This window comes from Manis pentadactyla, chromosome 12 (genome assembly GCF_030020395.1).
Source record: "Manis pentadactyla isolate mManPen7 chromosome 12, mManPen7.hap1, whole genome shotgun sequence".
In the NCBI taxonomy this organism is placed as follows: Eukaryota; Metazoa; Chordata; class Mammalia; order Pholidota; family Manidae; genus Manis; species Manis pentadactyla.
The window spans coordinates 72,372,477-72,400,210 of record NC_080030.1 but is presented as its reverse complement, the minus strand read 5'-3'; the positions used below and the strand labels follow the sequence as shown (position 1 = coordinate 72,400,210).

The window sequence follows — 27,734 nt, the reverse complement described above, 5'->3', positions numbered from 1 at the left end:
CTTGCCTTTCAGATATCTACACATTCAATTCAATCCAATTATTGCCATTTATCTTTCTTAGGAACAGAAGATCTCATTTAACTTATTGGTAAACAACCCTGGATTGTGTTCCTCTGAAGTTTCCATATGTTAAGTTACTACCAGTAAAAACCAGGCCAAGCCAGAGCAGATTCAAATGGCTTGTACAAAACAGTTTTATTCAGTAGTGAACCAGGGACACCCGCCCTTCTTATGGTACAGACACGGTCCTAAGACTAGGACAACCAATAAAGGCCATGCTCACTTTTAAACTTTACATATAAAATTAAAGAAACTGACTCTAGCTTCTCAAGTGGAAGAAATATGTTTACCTCTTTTTTTTAAAAAAAAACAGACCAATGAAACACATTAAATTCAAGTGATATACAATATGCCTTGCACAAAAATTGAAATACTTTTTAAATTTTATTGAAATTTCATTGAGAAATACATTAGTGTGTCAAAAATAAGGGCTCAGTAATATCTAGAATGGCTTACAGTACGCTTTTCCTTATCGTGTGTGACCTTCATACAGGCAAGTGTTCCCTCCAAACAGATGAGGCTGCTGAAGTCCTTGTAACTCCTGAGGGCTCAGCCATTGGCCCTCAGAATCAGCTCAGTGCCATGAGAAGGCAGGTGGAGCTAGTGTGAGACTATTACCGAAGTTTATCTGAGGAGAGTTCTGATGCATACCCGACACAAACTCAACCCTTTCCAATCCGTCAGCTATTAGGTTAGACAAGGCACATGACCAGAGTCTCCTCTCCATTCATGTCATGGATCCAAAGTTACCCAAAATATGTAGTTGGAAACACAGGAAACAGGAAGAGCAGATGTCATCTTTGGGCTTCTTATTTTTCCCTATTAGTCAAGTACATCACTCAAGGTGGAGGTCTCACCATGGGCTGCAGTAGAGAGATCACTCCATAACATACATCAGCATCTTATCAGTCACTGCAAAGACTAAAAGGCCTAGTTTCTGAGAGACTCTGAGTCATGGCCTGTCTTGCCAGGTTTATTTCTAAGTAAGAATGTCTGTATCCACAAAGGGCCCTGTGAACTTTTAGTAACAGGAAGAAGCTGCTGGAGAGAATCATGTTAAAATTCATTTTTCTGCAGCCAATTAGGCAAATATGTTATAAATCTGATTTTGAAAATGAATTAAATAACTACTGCGCTTTAATTCTAGTTTGCACTCTTCATTGAACTAAAGAACTTAGTCTGTCCATCACAATAGAATGGTTCCAGAAGATTATTGTCATATTTACCAAAACACTGAGGTGGTAGAATCAAACTAGACTTCAGCAAGGCATGACCCACTACAGTAATCATAGCAGATTTATGCAGGAGTTAGAAGCAACAGATTAGATATATACATAGCATAGTCACATGGATGGCTCTTAAAAACACAATGCTTAATGAAAAAAGCAAGATTATACAACATAGTAGCATGTGTGCATACAAAACAATACACATTTTGCAGGAAAACATACAAATAAAATAAAAAGATACATATTAAAAACACTGGAAAGGTTGCCTGGAAAGGGGAGAAAGAAAACAGAACAAGAAAAGAATGCGGAGATAAAGGGACTAAACAAACAAACAAAAGAAGAGGATTGCATAGACCAATGATGATAATGTACTATAACTAAGAATCTATAATTAACTCAGTTATGCATCTGAGGTTAAAACTGGTGTGAGGGGTAGATGGGAAGGGAACAGACTTCATGAAAATATAATCTAACATGTTAATTCACCTCTTTACCACCTTAGACTGTAATTCCAGGGGCCATATCACTATTTTTTTTTAATGTAGTGCACAAATCAAATTATTTTTAAAAAGGAGTACAATATAAGCAATTATGATTGTCTTGTGTAAAATATTATGTAAAATGTCTTCTGTGTACATCCCCTTTAAACTTTGTTTTGTTCACACTGCAGAGAAATCCAGAAAATTCTGAAGATGAATCAAACTTACCTTCAAAACCTTCATTTATGACTCCACTGGGGCTTGCTTCTTCTCTGCATTGAGAAATAGTATTTAAGGAAAAATTTTTGAATAACTGAAGCTGGTCTTGAATTTTGTAGAAAGTAGGTCTTTGGTCAGGTTCTTGAGCCCAACATTGAGTAATTAAGTTCCATCTGGATATGTGGGTAAAGACATGAAAGTAATTGGGGATAGGATGTCTTTAGGCAACCATTACTGATTGATAGTCTGTGTAAGGTCATTTGAGAAGGAAAAGAATTTGAGTTATTTCCAGTTTTCCATAATTAATATAAATGAACCTGAACAAAATCTTTGGCTTCTTAATTAACAGTGGCCTGCAATATTGCTATCTTTATTAGATAACATCTTTCTTTGAGAAACACTGACATTTTTTAATAGCTCTTAATCTAGTTATTAACCCAGGTAAATAGATAGATAAACAGTTGGAAATGTTTGCTCAAGACATGAGGAAACTATCAACTATTAAAATGATTGAAGATTAAAAAGACCTTACATTCATGTACTGATATCTAAACCAAAATCTAAAGCAACTCCAAACCACACTGATATTTAGTAACAGAACCAGAGATAGAGATCAGACTCAATTCTAGTGCTTTAATTCTTCTCTACACTGTCAGGATCATTAAGAGACTCAATCCCTAGACATTAATAGCTGGCTCTATAAACATTATGTTTTTTTTAACAGTTGCCTAAAAAATGTCTGCATAGCACTCATGGTGTCCGTTCATGTATTCAGCAAAAATCTGTTGGACACTTATATACCAACAGTTTTCAAGAGCTAGGGATGTGGTACTGTGGCTCCTGACCTAGTAGGGATACATACAGCAAACTTAAGCAGGCAACAAAATTTTATCTCACTCCAACTTATGTAAGCAGGAAAAAAATGTAGCTCTTTCATATTGTCTGTAACTAAATACGTCTTTCTCAGAGCCCCACCTAGCAGAAGAAAATCAATTTCATTTAGTACAATGCAGTTGAAAAGCTAGTCGAATTCCATCTTTTATAGGGAATGCTCAGTCTTTTCTAGATAATAATTCAATCTCTTATTTTTAGGCTATCTACTCCTTCTGTCTTCTCCAAGACAGTGTCAGGATATATGTTGGGTGAAAGTCTTGTGTGACTTATAAAGGCACAGTGAAGGATCCTCTGGACCCCACTGTACTCTCCATATCTTCACCAGCCTCAGAGCGGAATAATAAGGAATTTAATAAGTAGTGACTAGTCTTGTCCATCCTGCAAGCAACAGCTGCTATGTGCAGTCTCATTTGGCCCTTCCACACTGAACTGGTCCTCCCTTTTCTCTCTCTAGCTGTAGCCTTCTCTGACACTGCATCGTGTCTTATATCTGCTGACAAGGCCCAGTGAATCCATTCTTGTTTCTGTGGCATGCCCACAGGGTGCTCCTTGGCTGAATCTCTAGCTTTCAACAAAATGTTCATACTACATGAGAAACAAAGGAGGCTTGGAAGTGCAAACTAGAACTTCTCTGTCTAGACATGCCATTTACCTTATTCATGATGCTAGATCTCCACATCAGTGGAGTCGAGGGGTCCCCTGTGTATCAACCTCCTTGCCATCCTCCCAAACTGGGAGGATTGTGCACTCGCTCCATGCCCTTAGTGTTGCCCATACCTGATCTAACTGAGGCTACAGAGGTGGTTTCAGGACCTAGATGGCCAACATCTTCACCCTCCTCCCACAAGATGTCTTCTTCCCATACTTCCCCAGGGCTTAGAAGTAGGGGGGATTTCTACTTTCCTGCTCTTTTAAATTAGATTATCCCTTTTTATTGGATTATCTTCATTAGATAATTAGATATCCTTATTTATTAGATGATTATTATGTAGAATTGTAGGTTCTAGTCACTCAAACTTGGCATTTAGCATACTAACAAGGAGCTAAATGAGTGGTAGAGATAACTCGCTCTCTCTTCCAAGCTTGGTTTTCAAATCTACTGACTTACTAAAAAGGTCAAGTATCTGTTCCCCTTTTTTGATTTTCAGGAGCTATAAAGCAGATTGGGGCAGGGAGACAGAAAGTGATAAAGAAACATAAATTGGGAAGAATTTAATAGTACTACTATATCAATGGATAAATATACAACAATAAACTGTAAGTTCTAAGAAAGAGTAATAAAGAAAACATGTGAGATCTAGTAAAGATGGGACATTTTTGGTAAGTTGCTCATAGAGAGACCCTCTACAGAAGTGACATTTAAGCCAAAGAAATTTAAGTAGCAAAATAAGATAGATCTACTCCTGGGAATAGGATGGAAATGGGAGTCAAGGAACATACTAGAAGAGGGAAAAAGCATGTGTAAATTCCTAAGTTTAGGGAGAGCTTGGCATATTTTAGAGTCCGAAAGTCAGTGTGGCTGAAGAAAGTCTTTGATTGGGAGAGTATAAGAGATGAGGTCAGAAGAAGAAGGTGAGATATGCAGGTCTCTTAGACCAGGCTAGGAGTTGGATTTTATAGTACTACAATGGAAAACTGCAGAGGCTTTTAAGCAGACATGATCTTTACATTTTAAAGGATTATTCTAATTTATGTATGTGGAGAATGGGTTATAGAGGGGTAAGTTGGAAGCAAGGAAGTTATTTAAGAAGGCTAGGTGAGAGATTATGATGGTTTGGACTAAACTAATGACAATGGAGCTAGGTAAGAATACATTCAATCACTAGGTGTCAGTGACCCACAAATCATTATAGGAATTGTGTTTAAAATAGCTCCCTTGTATCTATTTTAGGAACTACAATGGAATCTTCATTACATTACAGTGTGGCATACAAATACCATTTCCATCTCTTTCATTTCTTGACAAGCACTTCAGGTTAGAATTCGTATTCAATGTCAGAGTATTATGGGGAAAACCTAAAACACTGGTCTATTTTCCAGTACTGATCTGATGAATTTCATATATATATAAGGAATTTACATTCTGCATATAGAGTGCCAAACTTGGCTTTACTTTTAAAAAGTGGAATCATAGCCGAGAACTTAATTTTTAATATATTTCTTTATAATCTGTGGCATTTAGAAAGAGGGATGATACAAATATCTCAATGAAGGATGATTAGACTTTGATACAAAATATTATAACTGATATTCAATAATGACATTTAAACCAATAGTTAAAAGTAAAATCTTGATAACTAACCTAAAGGTTGTCCTAAGAGGTGAGAGGAAAAGTATAATTCACAGTAAGAAGCATATCCTTTCTGAAAATAAAGTTGTGATTCAAAGACATTGCCAAAGGATAGAATCACTCAAGACTTGTCATATTTCAATTATGAAGTTTTTATTATTTAAAGGTAAATAAGTAAATTTTTAAAAAAGTAAAAAACAGAACCTGTTTCATTCTACAAAGAATTCAAGACACTTAATAGAGATAATTTAGAAGAGAAAGAAGGAAAAAGCAAGAAGAAAGAAGGGAAAGGAGAAGGGAAGAGAGAGAAGCCGTCCTCAAAGATACCACTTACTTAGCCAGGCTGCACCTCACCTGCTCACACAGCCCTCGAAAGTTTAGCCTCTTGTTTAATCTAGTAAGTTATTTAAACAGATATTTCTATTGTTTTCCATCCAAAGAGGGTTTAATTTATGTTGAATCCAAATAAAACCTTTCTTTCCTACCATCCAGGGACAGATGAACACTGAATTGCCCTATGTTAAGAAAAGAGGAGCTCTATAAAGCAAAAGTTATTTAAAAGTAAAGATGACAACATGTACTCTTAAACATCCTTGTACTGGCAATGGAATAAAATGAAGAAACTGTTAAGAATTTAACAAACCTAAAAAATTCATTTCTTCTATCTTTCAGGTAAATTAGTAACAACAACTAAACCTTCAGCATCCAGGTCTTCCCTTACAAATATGCACTTGTCACAATTCAATATCATGCTCTAGATAATTGCACTAAGTTATACTTACAAATATTCAATCATACTATAAACAAACTTGAGGTCCTTCCCCTTTGTTAAAATTTACCTAGACTGGTTGACCCAGCTCTAGAAAATACTCTCTCATACTTGAAATATCTCACTTGGCTAAGTGTAGTAGATTGAAATTCCTCCATTCACCATTCCAACCCTTTACTCCTCTGTCTCAATTTTTTTTCAAAATAGCATAAGACTCAGTAACCATGCTCATTATTGGTCTCTATGCATATTCAAGTCTTTAGATTCATAAAGCAATTGAAATTCAGCAGATGAAAACTCCATAGCATCTTCCAGTATTAAGAGGATGGGTTTCTATAGTATTTAAACAAAGCACATAAACTTCAGAGCTTTAAGAACTCCCTTATTCATTATACCTATCCTGAAAAGATTGAATTAACATCTAGGTGCACATATTTTTTAAGAGGTAAAAATAAGATGGTGAACCCCTATGTTCTCTCATTGGTGCTTCTTACATTTGAAAGACTCCCCAGTAATTCCAGTCGCCATATGACTGATGTGTCAGAGAACCCCAAAGAGCTCTCACTTGAAGTACATAGCCCTTTGATTCTGTTTCCTCTTGAGAGTGGTGTGGTTGTTGTGCAACTAAAAGCTAAAGAGAATATTGAGGACTGGGCTATCTACTGTGCATCCCAGGCTGTGGAAAGAAAGGCAGGAATGCTCTGAACTTCTGCATTCCATTAATAGCTGAGAATAGCATACCATCTACGGGCTCACCTGCCCCAGAGTGCATCCAGGTGCTGAGTAATTGGTGAATAGAAGATGTAGCATGGCTCGACACAGACTTTCAACCCTCTAAGCTGTGCCTGTGATCTCAGAGAACTGCTTCAAATAAAAATCAATTCCCTCTGTACTCTAAGGAGAGTAGTTAATCTTTATCATGACAACTTAAGGCCATGACCAGATTGAATGGCATGGCTGAGAGCTCCATTTCGTAGCACAGCTTGTTTTTCTGATTGGCAATGGATGTTAACCCTTCCTGGGGCCCTGAGAGCATTTGGCACTTGGAGGGCTGGGAACATTGTTTACTTTTTGTTACTGATGCTCAAATGAACTTCAAACCACCAGTGGGAAATGTTGGTTTCATGGAAACTGTATTTTTATAATATTAGGGCAACAATATATCTGACTAGTGAATTAGTCAAGATAAAATTATATAGAGTATTATCATTTTCCACTAGTAATCAGGAATATTTTTCTAAGATTTCTCTAGCACTCCTTCTTCCTCCTCCTTCCAGTTGCATTTTTGGATATCTTTGGATAGAGCAAAGTTCAACATATCTACATTTTTCTGCTCCATAATAGGGCAATTAATTATCCACTCCCATCCTCTCCAAACAAAATAAGGGAACACATCAACCAAAATTATAATTCAGTGATTGATTCCTAAAGTGCCTAAAAAAAAAAACTTGAATAATTGTGATAAGGTACATTACCCCCTGGGGAGCAAATATACTAGATAAAGTTCTAACAGCATAATAAAAATTCTATGCAATTGAAATTCTGGAGAAAATTTCTGAGTGTTTGACAGATGTGTAAGAGAAGCAAAACAGTGATTAGTTTGCTAACTAATCTTTTTAATAAAAATGTATTTCTTGCTTAAGTATGCTGGGATTTTTCCCTCAAACCCTAGGTCAAAGATCTTCAGATTTTTATATAATTTCTTACTCCTAATTTACAGAATTTCTTTCCTTCTCTCCAAAAGGATCATGAATAATTTTAAGACACTGCCATCAAACTTGTTCAGATACGTGTATATCTGAACTCCCTGTAAATATCCCAGAGGCTATAAAAGCTAAATCAGAAACAAGCACTGATTCAAATCGTCTTCTCCTAGCTGGAAGATTTAAATAATACAAAAACATTCACTAGTAGAACATCCAAACAAGATGCCCAGTTCTTAATCATCTTTGGCTCCAGTCTGAATAACCCTCTAAAATGACACAACAGAGTGAAGGCAGCACAACCATGGTGTGTATCCGCATACTGCTAATTCCTTTTGCACTTGTCTGTACCACACAGTTTAGCACTTTGGTACGTGTTAGCTTGTTACCCAACTGCTCCATGTGTGTTTCTTTCAAAATACATTCTGAGATGTTGAAGAGCCATGGCTCTGGCTTAAACATCTCTGTATTCCAGACAATGCTTAGCATGGTATTATGCACAGGAGTTTATACTTGAGTATTTGCATTTTAGAAGCTTCTTGGGTAAAATACCTCTTGAAAGTTTCCAGACTTCATATTTCTGCTTAGGTTATTCACAAGAAGGTAGATTAGTGCTCAGCAAAATAACCTGGCTTGTTTTTCTTTTATAATTAGATCAAAGTAACCTACTCTTCTGAGGATTACAAATTTATCAGACTTCAGTAGTGACCAGGGTCAATTTGATATAGTTGCTAATATTTAGTCACTTTCTATTAAGTTCAAAAACAGATGATGACTTTTGTTTAGTTTTTAATAGTAGTATATCCCAGTATCAGCTATATTAACAAAAGCAATCCAGCATTTAAACAATATAGCCCTATTGAATAAAATCTTTTAATATACAAATTAAGATATTAACCAAATCAGATCTTCCCAAATAAAATGAGTATACACACACATACACCCAAAAAGCTTTTGTTTTGTTTACTCAAATTCATCTAACCAAGAGTCTTCTAAATTTTGTTTCTGAAGTGAAATATTATGTATATAAAGAGAAACCATCATGTATTTAGCAAATTAAGTGCTCCAATTAATTTATGTTTCATATAAGCCATATAAATATATAAATTCCAGTCTTTGTTTTAAAATATCCAATGCATAAAATTGCATGTGCACATGTTTTTGTTTTTTGGGTGCTTATGTTAGCATAATTAACTTACAGATCATCAGGACAATTTCTCGGGGGCTCCAGTCTCCCTCATGTTTGCACATAGTTTAAAATATCAAGGTTGGAATGAGCTGGGTAAGGCTGACGACCAAGAGTTAAAATCTCCCATATTAGAATTCCAAAAGACCTAAGGATGTTAATTAAAGAGTTTACTTTAATTAGGCTCATTGCAAATATCATGTTTATAGCAGTTACTCCAACATAATTATTCCTGGGGCATTGGGACCTACTTTGTGATTGACATAATTGGTCCCATAAAAGGTAAACGGGAGACTTAAAAGCTAGTTGACCTCAAGAAAAAGTAGAACAAGCAACGGCCTACTAGCACCACTTCAAAGGTGACAGGAAGGCTTAATGGAGGCGCGCGCGCGCGCGCGCGCGCACACACACACACACACACTCACACTCACACAGAGCTTCTCCTCCCTGGTCGAAACTGCACTGCAGACCTCCATTACCAAAGGCTGTCAGAGTATCGATATGTAGACTAACCTAGGGTGACCAAGAAAGCATTTCACCTTTTTTTTTCTGGGTTTCAATACTAGTAAAAATGGAGAAGGAAAGCATGAATAAAAACTGGCAACACTTTTTACCCATTTTATCTCAACCCCAATTTTGCCTAAGGCCAGTCCAGCTTAAAAATTATCTAACAAATCTTTACATTTTGAGCAGCTCTAATCAAATTTTGGAGTCAACAAGCAAAAATGAGGGGTCTTATTCAAATAATAATAAAGAGATGTCCAAATTACCCCACTGTCCTAATCTTTTTGAGATCTATGATCCATAAAGGTCTACTTATAAATTAATGACCAAACATCCCAAAATAGTAGGCATTTGGACACATACTTGAACATGAATTCATACGTACCAATTGCTGTTAGTCATAGCCTTTACACTTTTGGACAGTAATAAAATACTTGAAGTAAATATATCTATTTCTTATACACTACTAAGATAAGAGATCAAAACTGATTGGTGGGAGGGTGTGAACTGCTGAGACCCAGGAAAATTCAGACCTTGGCCACCAGCTTTCACTTTACCTTGAGGCAAATCACTTAACCTCTCTGGTCCCCAGTTTCATCATGTAAAAAACAAGATTAGGTGGCCTTTTAAGTTCCCTTCTGGCTCTCATATTGGTTTGTTCTGCCCACATTGCTCTGTATCCTGTTAAGCTCACCAAACATCAGATTGAGTAGTGAAGATCCCATCCATCAAACTTTCTGGAGCCATCCACTGAACAGGTAGCAGGCCTTCCCCTCTCTTTCTGTAGTAATCATTTTTATAGATGTCCCTTGCGAGTCCAAAGTCCCCAATCTCCATGATGAACTGGTATAGTCTTTCACAGAGACAAGGCAATTGCGAGCTGCCAGATCCCTATGGCAGAAGCTATATTTAATAATAGTAATAATAAAATTCCAGAGATCAGATAAGTAACACTAAGAGGCCTGTAGAGAAAACCGTTTTACAGAAATTATTGTTATTTTGAAGGAAGGAACATGTTTAGTTATCCTGTATGTTTTGCCTAAACTACAGGCTATTATTATGCTGGTATCCATTAGAACTTTATCTAGAATATCACTGTACCTGTGAATGAAGTGCATTTGCTCCAAGTAGACACAGCCTTTTGAAATATCTACACACATGTCTACAAGGTCAACCAAGGTGAGTAAAGGACCATGAAACTGCAAGAAATGAAAGAAAAATTACAACATTTTTCCAGTTTTTACAAATTTGTATATATATAACATATATATATATGGTTACATATATATGCACATATATACACATATATATAAGGTTTTAAGGGAATTTTTAGTTATGGTTACAATAATTCATACAAAGAGGAAAAGCACTATGCTTTCTACTGAAATATACATAAATAAGACTATTTAGTGAGCAGAAGAAATATGAAATCTTTATTGGAAAGGTCTCAGGGTATCAGATCACACAGACCAAGATCTGAAACCTAGTTCTATTAATTACTCATTGTATGAGTAACTCACCATGCTTAATTCACTAAGCAAATTTCTCATATGGAAAATGGGAATAATAACAATGACCATGTAGGATTTAAGAGAAGATATGTAATCTGACTGGTATGTAACTGGCACTTAATAAACAGTAGCTGCTCTCACAAGTGATAATAATGACAATTTAAATAGTGCTAGCTAGTTTAATTATTGGCCCAATGTCACACTATGCTGTCAGTCATAGCAAGGGGCTTGTTTCTCATATAACCCCATATAGATTGTTAGCAATATTCTACTTCAAGGTCACAGATAACTCCTCTCTGAGAGAGCCAGCACATACATACAATTCAGCCTGTACTGGCTGCAATGTTTTCTACATAAGAAAAGCCAGTTGAAGCTTTTCTTAGTACCACATGGAAAAAATTCAATGTTCCTATCCTGAGGCCACATTCATATACTGTCTGTCCCTTGCCATTTCCCTGCAATTACCCTGGTTCAGGCCTTTATCTTCCCCATCTGATGCATCCCAAACTTCCCATGTCTCCAGCCTCCTGCACTTTAATTGGCTTGCTTCCTCATGATCTGCTGCCTGTAGAGCCTCCTGTAGGTTCCCCAGGCTGCCCAGAATCTCTTTATGCCCATTTATCTCCCACAATCTGTGCTTTTATCACACTGAGCCGCTTTGTAGTTCCTTATACCCACTCTGCATTTCTCAACCTCTCTTCTTTATTCCTGCAGTCATTCCTGTAATGCCTTCCTTATTCTTGATTTCCATTCTCATCCTTCACTGGGCATCTTAAATGATTCCCAACCTTGAAACCCCTCAGTTCCTCAGGGATGGGTGCTCTTAAGTGCTGCTCTCCTTGCCTCCCCTGACAGTGTCACGTCTTGTTCCCAAACTCAGAAGAATCCTCATGTTTCAGGACTCAGTGTTGCTGTGGTCCCACTCACACATAAGTCTGGTAACAAGGCCCAGTCTTACTCTCCAGACTCAACCCCCTGCAGCCCTGTTGAGGTCCTCTCGATCCTCGTGGTCTCACGGCCTGTGCCTGAGCCCTGCTGTATGCCCTGACTGGTTCACTGGTTCCTCTGTGAGTGGAGCCCTGCTTTGCTGTCACAAAACCGACCCAATCGAAGACTCTCTTTACCTAGAATCCTGCTCCTAGACTTCAGTCTGGTGTCTAGCACCACGTTCCCTGCTTACAGGTTGTTCGAGAGCTGCCCACCTGCCTGCCTACCTGAATCTCTATCACTTGCTCCTGATAGCCCCTGTGACAGTTTGTTGGGACACCCCACATGGGTCCTCCTTGTCTCCAGGTGCTGCCCTGAGACACATGCTTTCATCTCTTGTCAAACTCTCCAGACTAGATCCTCCCCCTGGGTCTATCCCTGGTCAAAGCCTGTCATGACTCACGTGAGAGCTACAGTCTCAGAGACTCTTCTGTCCCCCACTTCGGTAGTGTCCAAACAGATGACCTCCTGCGTGAAGCCTTCCCTGGTCTCCCCAGGTGGATATCATCTCTTTCTCTGTGCGTCAGCTGTGTATTCTCTATTCCACTCTAATGTCTTCCCACTTTCCACCTCAAGTGAGCTATTATACGTTATCTCCTTACCGTGTGGCATGGGCCTTGAAAACAAGAGCTCTTTCACTATTACATAATAAACATGCAGCAAAAGATTGATGAATTTAATTATAACTGGCTATGTCTATGTATTTGTATTATTTTGATAGCCTAGGTTTTTTTGTTTCGTTGTTTTTGTTTTACTTTTTTCTATCTTAATATAATCTTAAGATACCAAAGCTGAAAAAAGTCGGAGAAAGTTTCTGATGCAATATCCCGTTTTATAGATGCAGAAACTGAGTTGCTGAAAATACAGTATTAGACTAAGGTTTATGGGCCGAGTTGCCTGTGGAGTCAATTCTTATGCATGCAACCCAACACAACAGTCTGGAGCAGGACAGTAAAAGAATGCTTTTGGCTGTTCTGGAATGTTACCTCTGTGCTTGCCCCTTGGAGAGATGGCCAGCCCCCAGTGAACGCAGCGTGGTGGGGACTTAGAGGCTCTAGTGCTCCGCTAATCCTTGCATGGAGCACCTAACAGCACCCTGTCAGGGCGAAGCAGCACCGGCGCTGTCTCGGACAGCGGGCAGGGGAGGCAATGGGGGAACTCAGTGTGCTGGGTCCATCAGCAATCAGCACAGCCAACAGGGCCCTGGCTGAGCAGGAACAGTTTGGAAAAAGCAGGCCCATGTTTTCTTTTAGCCCATCTTCAGCCTTTCTTCTCTTTCCCCCCCAAAATCAAAATTACAGATAGCCGTTCTTGTTAAAGATGGGGGACCGAATGTATGCATGGCCAGTTCCACTCTCCCTCCAAACCTTACTAAAATGACAATATAGGAGAACTTTATATAAACTCGCAAGGACAAATAGATCAGGAGAATTGATAAGGCACATGAAACATTTTGGGAGAGGAAAATCAGATGGAGGAGTGGTAATTTAGCAAAGCCAAGAGAAATGAAAGCTGCCTGCCTGCAGAGGGAGAAGCCAAGAGTTAAGCTGGGCTTCACCACAGAACCCCATAAGGCTCTGAAGTTGGGGGTGATGAGCGCCTCTGCAGGGAGGTGAGGGGCAGGACTGAAAGCAAGAGGAATGTCTAGAAGTTTATTTTAGGGGCAAACCAGTTCCTAGATCCCCACCATCACAGCATGTACACACACGTGCACAAACACACACGCACGCACACGCACACACACACACACACACACACACACACACACACACACAAACTGAACCAGAACAATTCCAAGTTCAGAGACATAAGCCATGCTGAAAATGGAGAGGGGAATTACAGCGTCCATATACTCAGCCCTGAGACCTGCACCCCCTTCCCATTCTCAGCTCCCTGAACTGAGGCTCAGGCATTTATGGCCCAGACAGGAGACCAGCAGACTCCTCTCTGATGCAGGGAAGGCCGGCAGATACTGTCATTCGAGAACCTCCAACAGGAAAGCAGCCGTCCCTGCTGACAACCGGAAGGAAGCTGCCAGACATGCAGGTTCCCATCAGCACCTCAGGCCTCGCAACTAAACGGGAGGCCAGCCACAAACCACCAGGTATTTAGGAAAAGCTGCTCACATTACAAACAGATCCAAGAACAAAGGGGAGAAAGGAAAATCAAGACAGTTTGGGAAGAAAATTAACACTTTAAAAAACTATAATTAGTACCTTAGGAAATATAACAGAAGATTCTGCATGTATGAAAAAAAACCAGAATACTATTTTAAGATGCAGCCAAAATATATGAATGAATCTGTAGAAAATTGGAATTTTAAATTATATTTAAAAAGTTGAGGAACTCTACCAGAATTGAGAGCAAAACTGCAGAGCTGGAATATAGGAGAAAACAGCTAATAGAACAAAATGGACAAAGCAGTCCATTACCCAACTAATAAGACTTTTGGAACAAGGAAATAGGGGAAACAAGAGTTTTATTTATTACCAAACAAATAATATGAAAAAATAATAATCCCAGAATTGAAGGGAATGATTTTCCAGGATGAGTGTCTAGATGGGCAAAGAATGCCACAGATAAGAAGTTCCTAAAATTTTCCAGAGAGGGGGGCAAAAAGCAGGTCATTGGTCATTAAGTTCAGAATCAGATGGCATAAGACTTCTTGAAGTTTCTAAGCTTTCTAGATGCTAGAACAAAGACATAACAGATTTATTCTTGAGGAAAAGCTGTTTCAACCCAGAATCAGCCAAATCATTAACAAGTGTGAGGGAAGAATAAAGGACATTTTCTCAAAAAGAGAAGGGGGGAGAAAGAGACTTCTGTCTTACATGAATGTTTTCTCTTTTCTAAAACAGAATAAAGTCTTGGAATAGGGGAAACAAAGGTCCAGTGTGGAAATCACCAGGGTAAATGTGAAGGAAAGCCCCAGGGTGGCTGCTGTATTGACAGCCCAGAGGACAAGCACCTTTACTGGCTCCAGAAGGAAAGTAACCAAGAAAAAAATTATTAGGTGCTAGATTACCTGACATATCTATAACCATATTGAGAAAACTGTTATGATTCCATCAGAGAGTTTAAGTACATAGAAAACTAAACAAATGGGGGGAAAGAGGTATTTATTAAACTAGTCCAAGGAAAAAAACATTTGAGTGTCTCAGTAGCAAATAGTAGAGTAAACCTGCAATAGTGATTTACCTGAAAATTGTGATAACTGTCAGAGGTTGAGGAAACAAGGTTTTTCTTTGTGTAGAGCTGTGGGGTTCAGGCTGGTCATTAGTAAGTCTAAGAGAGTTAAATCCGTGCCTTTCATGGTAGGCAGCCAATAGATTTCCCCGCAAGACTGAAAACTCAATGTGCAGCAGCATGAAAACTCAATGTGCAAGCAGAATATTTAGGAGCGTGAAGGGGAATATCAGAAGAAACATGTACAGGCCTGGGATATGGGGATGAGAGAGAGCATGGGACTTGTTTTTCCCTATAAACCTTGTGATATATTTCAATTTTTTAACCATATACTGTGTACTTTGATGGAAATAAAAACCAAATTTTTTAAATCTACAGATTTAAATTTTAGTTACTTGTTTTGTCTCACGTGTTTCTCACCTGAGTATATGGCAGGTTCCCGCAGGTGCTATCACCTGCTGACCCTCACTCCACCCTTATACGCAGTGTCCACACTGTGCCAGGCACTGCACTAGGCACTGGAGAAAGAGGACAGATTAGAGCTGCATTTTCTAGGCAAAACCACAGAGCTGCTGGGACCCGTCATCACCATTGTAGGAGAAGAGAAGGCAGGGAACAGGATGGATGCCATGGAGGAAGATGTATGACATCAAAAGTTCTGTTTTGGCCCAAATAAATTTGAGATGCCTATTAAAATCCAAGCAAATATGTCAACTGAGTAAAGACATATAAATCTAGAACTCAGTAAAGACATAACAGCTGAAAATATTAATTTGAGGTAGGCACGCATATAGATTAAGTACAGAAAAAAGTGTGTCTTTTCCAACTCCACATAATCTTTGTTCTCCCAAAAACATGATCTGCCAGTGAGGGACCTTCTTTCCATTAAATATTAAAAACAGGCTCAAATAAGCAGAAAATAACAGAAATTAGCCCAGGCTTCTAATTATCCTGACCAATTCTTTCCATAAAGGTCTTCTAAGTTTCTACCATCAGCCCAAATTGCATTTAAAGAAATGAATTTATTGTATTTTTTTAAATTAATATGAAATTATAGGGCACTTGCTGTACAAAACCAATCCTGTGGACCCCATTTCCTACCGTGGTCATCCGGGCTTTACGTAAATAGGTAAGAAGGTCTCCTCCTTCCATCAATTCCAGGATAAGGTATTGCAGTTCATTCAGCAGAAAAACTCCAAGCTGCTTCAGAATGTTGGGATGATTAAACTTGCTAAAAGGAAGAAAGAAACATGTGGGGTGACATAGCAGCAGAAGTCCGAGGGCCATTAGGGAACAAGGCAATTCTTTATCTATTGTATCCCTCAAAACCCCTGATTTTTTCCTCCAATAAATGAAAGCCTCCTTTTCCAAGTACTGGTCTGTGCACTTGCCTAACAGAGGTAATATGGCAACCCCTAGTGGTCAATGCATATAGCTAGAACAGGGTGAGTTGTAGACAAATCAATTCAGAGTATTTTATGTTTTAGAAAAGGAAGTAATTTTAACTAATATCCTTCCTCAAAAGGTTTTTGGAAACGTTATGTTTTTGTTCACCACAAGTATGAAACCCTGTTTTCTCTCTTTCAGAGAAGCAATTCAGACACATGGGGTTGGCTACAACTGTTTTCTCAAGATGTCAAAGCTTCTGAGCTCCAATCTAATGATCAGAACCCACAGTTGGAGACCCCTAGACCACTGCCTCAGCTCAGCCCTTGAAGATGTCTTTGAGCAGTTTTCATGACTATCAACTGTCCTAAACTTGAAGAAGACAAGTTTATCAAGGCAAGGGATATTTTCATTGACATCATTATACTTAAGAGAATTTTCCCTTAGTGGGTCAAGACCCACTATCGTACATTTAGAAGGACGTAAGTGTGTTTAAAGCTGGACAGCTTGAGAAGTCACCTGCAAAACACGTTTCTTATCAAAGGTAAAAGGAAGACCTTTTGCCTGAAGACTGCCTGCATACAGGAAGACTGGCTGCTGCAGAATACTTGTCACCAGAGATATACATCTGTTTAAACTTCAGCCATGTTTATTTGGGGCATGATCTGTTATATTAGAGCATTTCAAATGTTATAAATCCACCATCAGATGTAAAAGCTAACTATACCATGGGAAAATTATTGAAAGCTGCCCTTATACCTCATCAGATGTGCTTCCTTCAGGAACTCAATCTTCTCTTGGTCTGTAGAGCCCTTCTTCAATGTCTGTGCAACATAAGAGCAAGCCAAGAATCAGTATAGCAGACATTTCTGTGAGCTCAGTGGGTTCACAGAGACAACCTGTTTTATTTTGTAGGATCCTCCCTGAAAGCTGGAAATAGATAGTGCGTAATGTGTGCATGTGCTCTGTAAACCTATTCAAAAGTTAGCCCATGCTAGTGTTCAAGTAGGAAAATCTGAAAGATAAAAGATTTAGTATTATTTTTACAAAGTCCCCCAAATACAGAAATATTTAAGGGGCAAAATTTGCCATTTAGGTCAATTTCTTAATTTTTAAACTTTTCTACTCATTATCTGTTTCCTCTTGCTTCCTTGCTAACAATACCCTAATTTGTTTCTCAGACACAAGACGCTCAGTCCAGACAGTTGTTCTGAGCTAATCGTGAAAATCATATTCAGCAGTTCTCAGCCTCCATTGCAAACAGGAGTGTTTATCTGACTCATTTATGGTCAATGAGAAGTAAGGGTAAAACTGATGAGAGGGGGAGAGGTCTGTGGAAAACCTTTATTTTCCAGAACACGTTTGTCCAACACCATCCTTGCTCTTCACTTGGTCTGAATACAGATGTGACACCTGATACTTCAGCCACCATCTTGTGACCACGAGGCTACACATATGTACAAAGTCAAGAGAACTTCAGAAGTGCTGGCTCTGACCTGAAGCAATACTGCATCAAAGCCAGCATCATGTTATATGAGACAAATAAACACTTGCTTAAACCAGTTGAAGTTGGTATAAGTTAAAGGACTTTAAAGTGATGTCATTTGGAAGTAGAGAGAATTTCACCAACTTTTCTGGTTGAACAGCCCAACCTCAAAGCAATAAATTTCTAATAAGGAATGATTAGGATATTGCTCAACTACATAAAAGATTCATTATCCCTCAATCAAAAGAAAGTTTCACAAAAACAGGAGAGTATATATTCATTGCCTATACTAAATATACGATGATGAGTAACTGTGTAGCACAGGGATCAACAAACTACAGCCTGAGGCTCAATTCAAGCCTGTCATCTATTTTTGTACAAATTAGGATCTGAAAATAGTTGTTACATAATTTATTTTTTCCAGCTTTATTGAGATATAATTGACACGTTACATTTTTTTTGGCATGTTACATTTTTAAGTGGTTGAAAAAAGTAAAAAACTGAGTAACATTTCATAACATAAAAATTATAGGAGAGGCGGAGCCAAGATGGCGGCATGAGTAGAGCAGCAGAAATCTCCTCCCAAAACCATATATATTTTTGAAAATACAACAAAGACAACTCTTCCTAAAAGAGAGACCAGAAGACACAGGACAACACCCTGACCACATCCACACCTGTGAGAACCCAGCTCCTGGTGAAAGGGGTAAGATACAAGCCGCAGCCCGGTGGGACCCGAGCGCCCCTCCCCCCAGCTCCCAGCGGGAGGAGAGGAGTTGGAGCCGGGAGGGAGAGGGAGCCCAGGACTGCTGAACACCCAGCCCCAGCCACCCTCACCAGAGCACAGACACAGTGGGTGCATGGGTGCTGAAAACTAGGGAAACAGGACAGTAAGACCTGTGAGTGGGTCCCTGAAGCCGGCGACTCTGGGACAAAGAAAAGTGAGTGCTTTTTGAAAGTCTTAAAGGGACAGGGACCCAACAACTGGACGGTAGCATCCCCAGACACTTAGACCAGCAGCTGGGAATCCCGGGGAACTCGGGGCACCCTAACCTCCTGGGCATCAGTGCAGCTTGGAGGCCCCTCATGGAGATAAACGGCCTCCCAGCCATTTCCCCTCTGACGCAACTCCGCCATATTGGAGCAGCAGCCTGAGGCAGGCCACGCCCACAGCAACAGCGGAGATTAACTCAATAGCAGCCGGGCAAGAATCAGAAGCCCTTTCTGTTCGCAGCTGCCCAGCCACTAGAGGTCACTGTTCTCCCAGGAAAGGAAGGCCACAAAACAACAAGAAGGGATGATCTCCCAGTTGTCACATGTGCCAGCTCCACACAACTATGTCTGTCACCATGAAAAGGAAGAAGAACTTGATACAGACCAAAATCACAGAGTCAATGCCAGAGAAGGAGATAGACCTAACCAATCTTCCTGAAAAATAATTCAAAATAAAGGTCATAACCATGCTGACGGAGCTGCAGAGAAATATGGAAGAGCTAAGGGATGATGTCCGGAGGGAGATTACAGAAATGAAACAATCTCTGGAAGGATTTATAAGCAGAATGGATAATATGCAAGAGGCTATTGATGGAATAGAAACCAGAGAAGAGGAACCATTGGAGCTGATGCAGAGAGAGATAAAAAGATCTCAAGGAATGAAACAATATTAAGAGAACTGTGTGACCAATCCAAAAGGAACAATATCCACATTACAGGGGTACCAGAAGAAGAGGAGAGAGAAAAAGGGATAGAAAGTGTCTTTGAAGAAATAATGGCTGAAAAATTCCCCAAACTGGGGGAGGAAATAATTGATCAGACCACAGAAGTTCACAGAACTCCCAACAGAAGGGACCCAAGGAGGACAACACCAAGACATATAATAATTAAAATGGCAAAGATCAAAGACAAGGACAGAGTTTTAAAGACAGCTAGAGAGAGGAAAAAGGTCACCTAAAAAGGAAAACCCATCAGGCTATCATCAGAATTCTCAACAGAAACCTTACAGGCCATAAGAGAATGGCATGATATATTTAATGCAATGAAACAGAAGGGCCTTGAACCAAGGATACTGTATACAGTACTATTATCATTTAAATATGAAGGAGGGGATTAAACAATTCCCAGACAAGCAAAAGTTGAGGCAATTTGCCTCCCACAAACCACCCCTACAGGGTATTTTAGAGGGACTGTTCTAGATGGGAGCACTCCTAAGACTAAACAGATGTCACCAGAGAAAATAAAATCACAGCAAAGAAAGCAGACCAACCAAATACTAACTAAAGGCAAAAAATAAAATCAACTACCCACTAAAAGCAGTTAAAGGAAACACGGAAGAGCACAGAATAAAACAACCACCATATAAAGAATGGAGGAGGAGGAATAAGAAGGAAGAGAAGAAAAGAATCTCCAGACAGTGTATGTAACAGCTCAATAAGTGAGCTAAGTTAGGCAGTAAGATACTAAAGAAGCTAACCTTTAACCTTTGGTAACCACGAATCTAAAGCCTGCAATGGCAATAAGTACATATCTTTCAATAGTCACCCTAAATGTAAATGGACTGAATGCACCAATCAAAAGACACAGAGTAACAGAATGGATAAAAAAGCAAGACCCATCCATATGCTGCTTACAAGAAACTCACCTCAAACCCAAAGACATGCACAGACTAAAAGTCAAGGGATGGAAAAACATATTTCAGGCAAACAACAGAGAGAAGAAAGCAGGTGTTCCAGTACAAGTATCAGACAAAATAGACTTCAAAACAAAGAAAGTAACAAGAGATAAAGGACATTACATAATGATAAAGGGCTCAGTCCAACAAGAGGATATAACCATTATAAATATATATGCACCCAACACAGGAGCACCAGCATATGTGAAACAAATACTAACAGAACTAAAAGAGGAAATAGAATGCAATGCATTCATTTTAGGAGACTTCAACACACCACTCACCCTAAAGGATAGATCCACTGGGCAGAAAATAAGTAAGGACACGGAGGCACTGAACAACACACTAGAACAGATGGACCTAATAGACATCTATAGAACTCTATATCCAAAAGAAACAGGATACACATTCTTCTCAAGTGCACATGGAACATTCTCCAGAATAGACCACATACTAGCTCACAAAAAGAGCCTCAGTAAATTGCAAAAGACTGAAATTCTGCCAACCAACTTTTCAGACCACAAAGTTATAAAACTAGAAATAAATTGTACAAAAAAAGCAAAAAGGCTCACAAACACATGGAGGCTTAACAACATGCTCCTAAATAATCAATGGATCAATGAACAAATGAAAACAGAGATCAAGGAATACATGGAAACAAATGACAACAACAACACAAAGCCCCAACTTCTATGGGACGCAGCGAAAGCAGTCTTAAAAGGAAAGTATATTGCAATCCAGGCATACTTAAAGAAGGAAGAACAATCCCAAATGAATAGTCTAACATCACAATTATTGAAACTGGAAAAAGAAGAATAAATGAGGCCTACAGTCAGCAAAAGGAGGGTCATAATAAAGATCAGAGAAGAAATAAACAAAATTAGAAGAATAAAACAATACAAAAAATCAATGAAACCAAGAGCTGGTTCTTTGAGAAAATAAACAAAATACATAAGCCTCTAGCCAGACTTATTGAGAGAAAAAGAGAATCAACAGATTCAGAAATGAGAATGGAAAAATCACGACAGATTCCACAGAAATACAGAGAATTATTAAAGACTACTATGAAAACCTATATGCTAACAAGCTGGAAAACCTAAAAGAAATGGACAACTTCCTAGAAAAAAACAACCTTCCAAGACTGAACAAGGAAGAAACACAAAAGTTAAACAGACCAATTACAAGCAAAGAAATTGAAGCGGTAATAAAAAAAACTACCCAAGAACAAATCCCCCGGGCCAGATGGATTTACCTCGGAATTTTATCAGACATACAGAGAAGATATAATACCCATTCTCCTTAAAGTTTTCCAAAAAATAGAAGAGGAGGGAATACTCCCAAACTCATTCTATGAAGGCAACATCACCCTAATACCAAAACCAGGCAAAGACTCTACCAAAAAAGAAAATTACACCAATATCCCTAATGAATGTAGATGCAAAAATACTCAATAAAGTATTAGCAAACCGAATTCAAAAAATATATCAAACGGATCATACACCACGACCAAGTGGGATTCATCCCAGGGATGCAAGGATGGCACAACATTTGAAAATCCATCAACATCATCCACCACATAAACAAAAAGAAGGACAAAAACCACATGATCATCTCCATAGATGCTGAAAAAGCATTCGACAAAATTCAACATCCATTCATGATAAAAACTCTCAGCAAAATGGGTATAGAGAGCAAGTACCTCAACATAATAAAGGCCATATATGATAAACCCACAGTCAACATCATACTGAACAGTGAGAGGCTGAAAGCTGTTCCCCTGAGATCGGGTACAAGACAGGGATGCCCACTCTCCCCACTGTTATTCAACATAGTACTGGAGGTCCTAGCCATGGCAATTAGACAAAACAAAGAAATACAAGGAATCCAGCCTGGTAAAGACAAAGTTAAACTATCACTATTTGCGGATGACATGATATTGTACATAAAAAACCTAAAGACTCCACTCCAAAGCCACTAGAACTAATATCAGAATACAGCAAAGTTGCCGGATACAAAATTAACACACAGAAATCTGTGGCTTTCCTATACACTAACAATCAACCAACTGAAAGAGAAATAAGGAAAACAATTCCATTCACAATTGCATCAAAAAGAATAAAATATCTAGGAATAAACCTAACCAAAGTAGTGAAAGACCTATACCCTGAAAACTATAAGACACTCTTAAGAGAAATTAAAGAGGACACTAACAAATGGAAACTCATCCCATGCTCCTGGCTAGGAAGAATTAATATCATCAAAATGGCCATCCAGCCCAAAGCAATATACAGATTTGATGCAATCCCTATCAAATTAGCAACAACGTTCTTCAACGAACTGGAACAAATAGTTCAAAAAATCATATGGAAACACCAAAGACCCCAAATAGCCAAAGCAATCCTGAGAAGGAAGAATATAGTGTGGGGAATCTCGCTCCCCAACTTTAAGCTCTACTACAAAGCCACAGTAATCAAGACAATTTGGTACTGGCACAAGAACAGAGCCACAGACCAGTGGAACAGAATAGAGACTCCAAACATTAACCCAAACATATTTGGTCAATTAATATATGATAAAGGAGCCATGGATATACAATGGGGAAATGACAGTCTCTTCAACAGATGGTGCTGGCAAAACTGGACAGCTACATGTAAGAGAATAAAACTGGATCACTGTTTAACACCATACACAAAAGTAAATTCGAAATGGATCAAAGACCTGAATGTAAGTCATGAAACCATAAAACTCTTAGAAAAAAACATAGGCAAAAATCTCTTGGACTAAACATGAGCGACTTCTTCATGAGCATATCTCACTGGACAACAGAAACAAAAGCAAAAATGAACAAGTGGGACTATATCAAGCTGAAAAGCTTCTGTACAGCAAAGGACACCATCAATAGAACAAAAAGATACCCCACAGTATGGGAGAATATATTCATAAATGACAGATCTGATAAAGGGTTCATATCCAAAATATATAAAGAGCTCACACACCTCAACAAACAAAAAGCAAATAATCCAATTTAAAAATGGGCAGAGGAGCTGAATAGACAGTTCTCCAAAGAAGAAATTCAGATGGCCAACAGACACATGAAAAGATGCTCCACATTGCTAGTTATCAGAGAAATGCAAATTAAAACCACAACGAGATATCATCTCACACCAGTAAGGATGGCTACCATCCAAAAGACAAACAACAACAACAAATGTTGGCAAGGTTGTGGAGAAAGAGGAACCCTCCTACACTGCTGGTAGGAATGTAAATTAGTTCAACCATTGTGGAAAGCAATATGGAGGTTCCTCAAAATGCTCAAAATAGACATACCATTTGACCCAGGAATTCCACTTCTAGGAATTTACCCTAAGAATGCAGCAGCCCAGTTTGAAAAAGACAGATGCACCCCTATGTTTATCACAGCACTATTTATAATAGCCAAGAAATGGAAGCAACCTAAGTGTCCATCAGTAGATGAATGGATAAAGAAGATGTGCTACATATACACAGTGGAATATTATTCAGCCATAAGAAGAAAACAAATCCTACCATCTGCAACAACATGGATGGAGCTAGAGGGTATTATGCTCAGTGAAATTAGCCAGGTGGAGAAAGACAAATACCAAATGATTTCACTCATATGTGGAGTATAAGAACAAAGGAAAACTGAGGGAAAAAAACAGCAGCAGAATCACAGAACCCAAGAATGGACTAACAATTACCAAAGGGAAAGGGACTGGGGAGAATGGGAGGGTAAGGAGGGATAAGGGCAGGGAAGAAGAAAGGGGGTATTACGATTAGCCTGTATAATGTGGCAGGTGGTGGTACGGGGAGGGCTGTGCAACACAGAGAAGACAAGTAGTGATTCTACAACATCTTACTACGCTGATGGACAGTGACTGTAATGGGGTTTGTGGGGGGGACTTGGGGTAGGGGAGAGCCTAGTAAACATAATGTTCTTCATGTAATTGTAGATTAATGATAACAAAATAACAAAATTAAAAAATTAAAAAATTATATGACACCCACATTTCAGATTATATAAAGTTTTACTGGAACACAACTACACTTCCCCATTTACATAATGACTGTGGATGCTTTCACACTGCAATGGCAGTTGTGTAGTTGCAACTGAAACCATACAGCCAGCAAATCTAAAATATTCACTATCTGCCCTAGTACCTAATGCCTTGAGAATGTAATTCACAACTGCAATTATCTTATAGTATATTTGAAGGAAAAAACTGTCTTCTGGGTCTTAGCTAATTAGTAGTTTTAGAGGTAACCATTAATTACAGAATTTATGTAGGAAATGGAAGAAAAAATATAATTTCTATAGCCATGGATAGGCTTCTACCTTCTACCAGTTCTCTTTCTGATTAAGATTAGTCATCTTTTATTACAGTCATATCCTTGTGAATGCATGTAAATATACTGTCATAGCATGTCAAGAAGTTAAAATTTGAAATTACCTTCACTGCTACTTTGGTTTCCCCACTTCCAGCTCCTAAGATGTCCACTGCTGTCCCTTCATGCACTTCTCCAAAGGCCCCACTTCCCAACAAGAGACGCAGAGTCAATTTTTCCCGAGGGAAGGCAGGAAGATTTTCAATCTCCTCTTGGGTTGGACGAGTACTGAAAAATAATGATATTTTTGGTTTCCCAAAATACCTATGATTTACAAGTTGGTGTTGGCATTGCAGTTAGCATTTGGAATACAGAGAGAGAGACTATGAAAAAGAGAAAGAGAAATCTCATGTCTTTTCAACACTTCAGTGCATTCTATGTGACATGGAATTTTTCATTCCTGTTCCTACCCTATTCCACCATCTAGAATAGTCCTTCCCTTTTCCAAAACCCAGATAGAGCATGTCACTTTGCTTCTAGGCACCTTCATTTTGATAGAAATATGCCTGTGTGTACATTGCCTCAAGATTTTTTACTTTAGCTTATTTTGTTAATGTTATCAGCTTTCTTATTAATTTTTTCAGATTACAAATTTGTATAAAAACGATCACAAATTAGTAATAAATACATCTGTTTGTGAGCTAAAAAGCTTTCACTATATTTCACATACCTGATCTCTTATGTAAAACAACATTTACTATGACCACAAAAATCAGCTCCATCTCCATTGGGTTAACTTTTAGACAGCCAAGCTTCTCACTTGGATTATGAGAGAAAAAAATACATGGGCATCTGAAATGCTTTGAGTTTTTAAAAAGGAATCTTTGAGCATTTTTCAAGGAAAGGATCTCTGAATAGCTAATTTAGATCACATCTGTGTCTATTTCAAATCCTTTGTTTTTATGCCTGCAATTATAAATTTCAAGACCTATGACTATATAATTCTGCAGAGACCATATTATAGTGTCTTTTGCAAAAAGACATTTAAATATTTTCTTTAATTATGACAACAGAAATTCAAAACTCATTTGTCTTCAAGAGCTTTTGTAGGCGATCGTCATAAGAATTCGAAAACAGAGTAAGACTGACTCACTAGCACACTCATGAGACCCTTGGAAGTCTTCTCCTCCAGTTGCCTCCAGTTGAAAAAATCATGTTACCATCTACTCTTTTCTCTAGTATATTTATTTCCTGATTTCACTTATTTTTGAACAGTGAGATAAAACACTGGAATGGAGCTGGTTTTTGCTTATTTCAATAGGATAGGATAACCACCTAATTTGTTATCCATCTCAGGTCACATTTGAGGGTGAAAGAATATGTTATTAATAATTATACCAGAACAATGCTGGGCAACACAGGATCCACAGGAACCATCTTTACAGTGCCAACCCTACACCTAGGTGCCCATAATGATGGCCTGGGTCACGTACTGTATCGCATAGCAGGCATTAGCCAGGCCTACTCCAGCTGCCAGACCCCGAAGCTCAGCCAATTCTTTATCTTTGTTTACGAGAACTGTCAGCCCTTCTTTGGGAGTTTTTTGATTCTTTAATCTTCTGTGCCAGACTATAAAGAAAAATGACATAATTTATAAAATAAAGCATTGCTTTCTTTTTCCTTTAGGAAATGTTAATAATACATTTTAAATGTCTATATATAACAACACCATTGATAGAATAATAGAATTTAATTGAAAAATAGGTCCCTAAGGGAAAAACTGACTTAATACAGGTAAAAGTTATATAAAAACACATAACTTTTTAATCCCACATCTTCAAGTTTAATACATTTTTATTGCTTTTATAAACAAGTTGAAGTATCTTTATATACAAACTTATTTCTCAAAATCACCCATAAGCCAGAGTTAAAATATATGAAAACCAATTTTCATAGTAATCATTAGTGAAACAAATTCATTTCTGACTCTGGGTGTGTCCAGGTTGTACTCTGTAGACCTGAGGAATGTTTTTAATTTAATGGCACGCTTTTTTAAAAATGCAAAGTACGAGAGTTTATATCCATTGCTGTTCATATACACAGACTCAAATACACAGTAAAAACTTTGGAATGAAACCCACCAAATGTTAGCAGTGATCCACCCTAGCTGCAAATCACAAGTGATAGATATTGTCTTCTTCATACAGTGAGCAAATATTATTTTTATAATCATAAAAACTAAGTGATATTTTGAAGATGAAAATACAATCACATCAGTAAGATCGTCCATCTATACTAGAATATTGGCTTAGAAGTTGATAATAGAAGGATGCTCTGTGAATTGATCATTAAAATTTGAACTTTAACCCATTGTATTTTCTGCATCCATTCTTTTAGAGTTGTATTCAAGTGAAATTCCACTGGAGGGACCACACAGAGGAAAATCTTAAGTACTTTTGCTAATGCAATATTTGAAACCTTAAGTGCTCTCACTAACCCTCTTCATTTTCAAAGGCCCAGCTTAAGGCCTCACATCTTCAGTGATGCCTTTTGAGATCTGCAACCTCTGGCAGTGATCCACCCTAGCTGCAAATCACAAGTGATATATGTTGTCTTCTTATATATATCTCTCATCTCTGAAGTTGTAAGACCACTTGTAGCTCTCAGCTTTTCTATGTCACTATCTTGTGCATTTCATCATCTCTGATGATGTAAGATTTATTAGGAATAAATACATCTGTTTGTGAGCTAAAAAGTCTCTCATCTCTGAAGTTGTAAGACCAGTTGTAGCTCTCAGCTTTTCTATGTCACTATCTTGTGCATTTCGTCACCT

The 27,734-nt window shown here is 38.3% G+C and overlaps 1 protein-coding gene across 1 annotated transcript in view; it reads right to left on the bottom strand.

Annotated features, from left to right (window-relative positions):
* The window catches only part of ROS1 (ROS proto-oncogene 1, receptor tyrosine kinase), a 118,267-nt gene that overhangs the window by 6,615 nt on the left and 83,918 nt on the right, over positions 1 to 27,734 (bottom strand). The window contains 9 exon segments of the mRNA XM_057489314.1: positions 1,997 to 2,160; positions 8,843 to 8,977; positions 10,028 to 10,175; positions 10,178 to 10,224; positions 10,435 to 10,532; positions 16,119 to 16,248; positions 17,163 to 17,227; positions 25,027 to 25,189; positions 26,395 to 26,530. Of these exon segments, the coding sequence (XP_057345297.1) occupies positions 1,997 to 2,160; positions 8,843 to 8,977; positions 10,028 to 10,175; positions 10,178 to 10,224; positions 10,435 to 10,532; positions 16,119 to 16,248; positions 17,163 to 17,227; positions 25,027 to 25,189; positions 26,395 to 26,530 (1,086 nt within the window).